Here is a 6,012-nt window from a genome sequence, read left to right on the forward strand (position 1 = left end):
TTTCCAATTATATATTCCCTTGTAACTGCATGTATCCTTAGCAATCCTGTAGATTACGTTATAATTGCATTTAGCTTGAATTGTTTTGTGCCAAAAAGTAGTTTTTGTGGGATGCTGGAGGAAATGATCAGGAATAGATAGGGTAACTAAGATGGCAAACTAATTTTAGTTAAAAAAATTAGTCAAGAAGCAAATTTTACATGATATTATGAATGGTACAATAAGTGAACAATAAGACGAGTTATATTATTAGATGCAATTTTACATGATATTATGAATGGTATAATAAGTGAACAATAAGACGAGTTACATTATTAGATGCCATTTCACATGATATTATGAATGGTATATAATAAGTGAACAATAAGACGAGTTACATTATTAGATGCAATTTTACATGATATTTTGAATGGTATGTAATAAGTGAACAATAAGACGAGTTAGATTATTAGATGCAATTTTTTCATGATACGAGTATTATGAATGGTATTATAAGTGAACAATAAGACGAGTTACATTATTAGATGCAATTATGAATGGTATAATAAGTGAACAATAAGACGAGTTACATTATTAGATGCAATTTTTTCATGATATTATGAATGGTATAATAAGTGAACAATAAGACGAGTTACATTATTAGATGCATTTTTACATGATATTATGAATGGTATATAATAAGTGAACAATAAGACGAGTTACATTATTAGATGCCATTTCACATGATATTATGAATGGTATATAATAAGTGAACAATAAGACGAGTTACATTATTAGATGCAATTTTACATGATATTTTGAATGGTATGTAATAAGTGAACAATAAGACGAGTTAGATTATTAGATGCAATTTCACATGATATTATGAATGGTATAATGTACTACTAACTAGTCGATATTTGAAATTTTGGGCACTCGAAAGATCAAGGAGTTGTAGAGGTTAGGTAAATATGAGTTGGAGCTGAGACTTTATGGGACTCCTTTTTGAGTGTAACAGCTGAACCTAAAGGTTGGGTTCACTCCAAAAAATCCTAATACACTTGTCTCATGTGTAATCCTTAGGATATATTAGAGAAATGAGAGCACCATTTGCAAACATTATCGAGGATTGTTTCGATAAATTTATCAGCGCAGTAATTGTGCTGCTTTGAAGGCCTTACTAAGCAACTTCTCCGGAAGTGCTCAATCAATTCTGGCCAAAAAGGAGTAGGAATTCCGAAAGATGGTACAAGAATTAAGAGCAGGAAGTTGTGTGGATTGAGAGAGAGAGAGAGAGAGAGAGAGAGCCATTTGCTTCATGAAGCTCTCCATTTCCTTTCGAACTCTTTACGACAAAAAAAGCTGCCACCAGAGATTTTAATGACAAGAACTGTGAGCACAACAAACATGGCCACAGAATCTCAACGACTTTAACAACTCCTTCATGATGAACATCTGGTACAAATGCTTTTCTTCAAGTCCTAGCTTCCTTTAGCTGCCCATACACGGGCCTAAAGCCTCGAAACTGCTCATGAAATTTAAAAAAGGCTAAAGAAGAAGCTGAACTTAGTAACTTCAAAACTTCAATTTCAACATTCTATTTTCAAGACTATTATCAGGTGGCTAGTATCGAGCTACCACTTCAACTAGTGGCACCAAGGACTACGACAAAAATGGTATACATTGCGTTCCTAATCTGTTCATGAGATAAGAACGGCCATCTCTGCGGGAATACCACTTCCTAGCAAAAGAGCCAAAGAAATCAAAGCATCATGACAGATCTCCTGCTTCAAAACTTGGTAAGTAAGAACTAAGAACTTAGTAGACGTACTCTGAAGATAGCGTTACAGGAAATCTTCATTAAAAAGGAAAAATCGAAACAGCAATACTTCCGGAATGGGATTTTTTCCCCTCCAAACTCTAGACATTAGCAAGAACAATTCAACCTCCACTTTAAGACAGAAGATCGCATTGTGCTAAGTGGTACTTTTGAGGGAAGACTAACCAATTCACTCTCTCAGTAATCCTTTAAATGATTTTTTACTGGAAAATTGTGTTTTCAAATAAAAATTTAAATGAACAATGGGTGTTCCGTTAAATGAAATCGTACTTCCGGTTGAAAGATACGATTACAGGCGAGTTCCAACTTCCGCTGTATTTTCCGGTATTGAGGTTTTTCTCACACAAACACACACACAGGCAGTTTTTTAAAAACTACACATCGGAAACCACAAGACAAGCGGACATTTTCGATGTAGAAGGGAAATTTCACACGTTGGCAATACTTTTTCCTTTTATCAATTAACAAAATTTACAAAAACTATAATTAAACCCCTAAAATTTAATTAACAATTTAAAAATTTGCAGAGACCAAAGAAAGAAGTGAACTATTTGGTTCCAGTCTGCTGCTGGCTAACTCACCAATGTCACCAAAAATTGTCAACGGTAGTTTTGCAGCGATCTTCTATCCAGATCAAGATAGCGGCGAAAACTGGACCAAAGGATGGACATTTCTGACAAACATTCACAAAGGAAGTCCAGGTAAGTATGAGAGAGAAAGAGATGGTTTTTGGCTCCACTGAACCTGAATGTCGCCTCATTAATGAATGCTGTTTATTTTTTTCTTTTAATCACCCAGCACGAAGAAAGATGCTGGCAAAGAAACAGTTCTCGTTGGACTCACGTCTAGATTTGGTCGAATATTGTCTTGGCATTAACAACCCCACAGCTGTTTTGCCAACTTGTACAGAGTTCAACATCACGCAGGAAGTATCGCCGACCGATTGCCAAGAAAATGGTGAGGAATTCCGTCTAGAATTAGAGAAATTTTCAAGATTATTTAATGTGTCACCCAATGCTTAGTAGTATTTTGGAAGAGGCGAAATCGCCACTCCTCTGAAGTGCGGACCTTCTAGATTGGTGCGAAATTTTCGGAGAAACTGCAAGTACTATACTGGGATGTGCTTAGATGCTAGACCCACAATACTAAGATGTATTGCAGCACTATATTCCCAGTCCTATACCTTTAATAGTTAATATGAGAAATTTGCAGTAAAGTATGCTTGCTAGTCGCCACGATAGCCGAGCGGTTAGAGGCTAGACCAGCAAGGCTAAGATGTATTGCGGTACTAGGCTATATTCCACGGTCTATACCATTAATGGTTAATATAAGAAATTTACAGTAATGTATGTTTGCTAGGCGCCACGATAGCCGAACGGTTAGAGGCTAGACCCGCAAAGCTAAGATGTATTTCGGTACTAGGCTATATTCCCCGGTCTATACCTTTAATGGTTAATATAAGAAATTTGCAGTAAAGTATGTTTGCTAGTCGCCACGGTAGCCGAACGGTTAGAGGCTAGACCCGCAAAGCTAAGATGTATTGCGGTACTAGGCTATATACTCCTAGGGTCTATACCTTTAATGGTTAAATTAATGGATATTAAATAGTAATGAATTTTACTTCTTAAGCCCCCCTATCCCAAAGCACTCCTTTCAAATGTTAAGGAATAATATAGGTTGACCAACTATTATAAGTAGTGTAGTTACCAGTCGGCACCGCTAGAATGCGCCTCTTTCACGAATAGTACTTTTGCTTAAGAACTTTATTTCAATAAATTATTAATTATTTATTTTTTATTTATTTATTCCAGAAAGCACTGGAAGTTTAGAAATCGAAGGTCCAACTAGACATAATCGGTCCAAATCTTTGGGTTCTCCAGAGAAGATTGAAGAAGAAGAGTCAACCAATCGGAGTAATTATACACAAAAAGTCTGCCTCAAATGTGGCCATCTGGAATCTACTACTAATAAATAAATAAGAATTTAAACAAAATTATTATTAACATTATAATTTAGATACTTGGCCATTTTAATTTTTAATTATTTTTAAATGTTTTCAAGTCATTTTGCTGTAGTCAATGTTTATGTAATGTTGTTAGTAAATTAATTCAGTGGTTTTTATTTTATTGAATAATTTAATTTATGATAATGGAAAATTAAAAATACATAAACTTAGTGATAATAATAAATTTAAAAAATCCAATTAATGTATAATAAATTATTAATCTAATTAGAAAAATAAATAAATATAGGTAATTAGATTATAATGAACTTTAGTTAAAGTTTTCAGTAATGATTTTCATTGTCTTGATTCAAAACTTGTTGTGTAGACAATAACAGCTAATAATACATACAAATATATAAAAATAAATCACAAAATTAATTAAATAAATAATTGTATTAATAATAATAATAATAAGTAATAATGCCAATTTTAAATTATATAATACATGAGTTTAATATAAAATAAAAATATAATCCTCCCAACGTTTATTTGTGTCATAATTTATTCAATTTAAACTAAACACTGGTTTTACGCAGAATTTACTAGTTTACTAAAAACTAGAAAATGTAGAACCGTAGAGAGGTAGGGGTAGACCACGCCCAATTAAACGCCCACATACCCGTTCCACCATTATGACATTTTTAGCCAAATATTCTTATCAAACTTTTTTTCCTCCATAGGTATTTAATAAAAAATGAAATTATGCAAAAACCAAAATAAATTAGTTTAAAGAAATATATTACGCTTCATCATCAACTACGGTTAATGAATGATTGCAGAATATAGTTTCAAAAAATTAACATGTGACTAAATTTTGATTTTATTGAGAAATTTTGTCGGATAAAAACAGTTAAATAAAAAAAATTAAATTAAATTTTCATGAACATATTTTTGTAGCATAAGTTCAATCGTTAAGAAAAATCTACAACTGAAAAACCAGTAAAAAAATTCTAAACTATTCTTTAATTTGTAATAAAAATATTGAGACTAGAACAACGCAATTACACATTATAGAGCTATCTAATATGTCCAATTTGGTAAAGAAATCATTGCAATCCGACCAGCACGAAAAGAGATATATTAGTTTCAATTTTGAAGGTGTTCAAGATCGTAGATAGAAAACATCGAAAATTAAACCATCTATATTTCTTTTACTACAATACCTAGAAAAAAAAGCCATTCATGCCATTTATACAGAATACATTTCTCTACATTTTGGTGAAGAATTCATTGAATTTAGGTAAATAATAAATGATTTGAGGCAGTATGAAATTTTGAAGAAATATGAAAACCTTAAAAATTTAACCTTCCATTTCACAATAACTATTGAAACTAGAAGATTGCAATTTATACCCGGTATAGAGCTATCTTATATGTACAATTTGGTAAAGAAATCATTGCAATCCGACCAGCACGAAAAGAGATATATTAGTTTCAATTTTGAAGGTGTTCAAGATCGTAGATAGAAAACATCGAAAATTAAACCATCTATATTTCTTTTACTACAATACCTAGAAAAAAAGCCATTTATGCCATTTATACAGAATACAATTCTCTACATTTTGGTGAAGAATTCATTGAATTTAGGAAAATAATAAATGAGATGAGGCAGTATGAAATTTTGAAGAAATATGAAAACCTTCAAAATTTAACCTTCCATTTCACAATAACTATTGAAACTAGAAGATTGCAATTTATACCCGGTATAGAGCTATCTTATATGTACAATTTGGTAAAGAAATCATTGCAATCCGACCAGCACGAAAAGAGATATATTAGTTTCAATTTTGAAGGTGTTCAAGATCGTAGATAGAAAACATCGAAAATTAAACCATCTATATTTCTTTTACTACAATAACTAGAAAAAAAAGCCATTTATGCCATTTATACAGAATACATTTCTCTACATTTTGGTGAAGAATTCATTGAATTTAGGTAAATAATAAATGAGATGAGGCAGTATGAAATTTTGAAGAAATATGAAAACCTTCAAAATTTAACCTTCCATTTCACAATAACTATTGAAACTAGAAGATTGCAATTTATACCCGGTATAGAGCTATCTTATATGTACAATTTGGTAAAGAAATCATTGCAATCCGACCAGCACGAAAAGAGATATATTAGTTTCAATTTTGAAGGTGTTCAAGATCGTAGATAGAAAACATCGAAAATTAAACCATCTATA

The 6,012-nt window shown here is 31.9% G+C and overlaps 1 protein-coding gene across 1 annotated transcript; it reads left to right on the forward strand.

The window, feature by feature from the left end:
- The first annotated feature begins 114 nt into the window (after nt 1-114).
- LOC141452104 (uncharacterized) lies at nt 115-4,309 on the forward strand. The gene is made up of 4 exons (XM_074123968.1): nt 115-1,778; nt 2,347-2,520; nt 2,618-2,776; nt 3,631-4,309. Exons 2-4 carry the CDS (start codon nt 2,403-2,405, stop codon nt 3,792-3,794), a joined length of 441 nt encoding a protein of 146 aa, XP_073980069.1. The 5' UTR covers nt 115-1,778; nt 2,347-2,402; the 3' UTR covers nt 3,795-4,309.
- The last annotated feature ends 1,703 nt before the right edge of the window (nt 4,310-6,012 follow it).

Source organism: Rhodnius prolixus, unplaced genomic scaffold (genome assembly GCF_049639745.1).
Source record: "Rhodnius prolixus isolate KJV_2025 unplaced genomic scaffold, Rpr scaffold_44, whole genome shotgun sequence".
NCBI lineage: Eukaryota > Metazoa > Arthropoda > Insecta > Hemiptera > Reduviidae > Rhodnius > Rhodnius prolixus.

Bases quoted from the DNA above. Each gene is read 5' to 3' on its own strand.
- LOC141452104 (XM_074123968.1), top strand. From the start codon at position 2,403: ATGTCACCAAAAATTGTCAACGGTAGTTTTGCAGCGATCTTCTATCCA. The intron at 2,521-2,617 runs GTAAGTATGAGA...TTAATCACCCAG, and splicing joins CATTCACAAAGGAAGTCCAG to CACGAAGAAAGATGCTGGCA. The intron at 2,777-3,630 runs GTGAGGAATTCC...TATTTATTCCAG, and splicing joins GACCGATTGCCAAGAAAATG to AAAGCACTGGAAGTTTAGAA.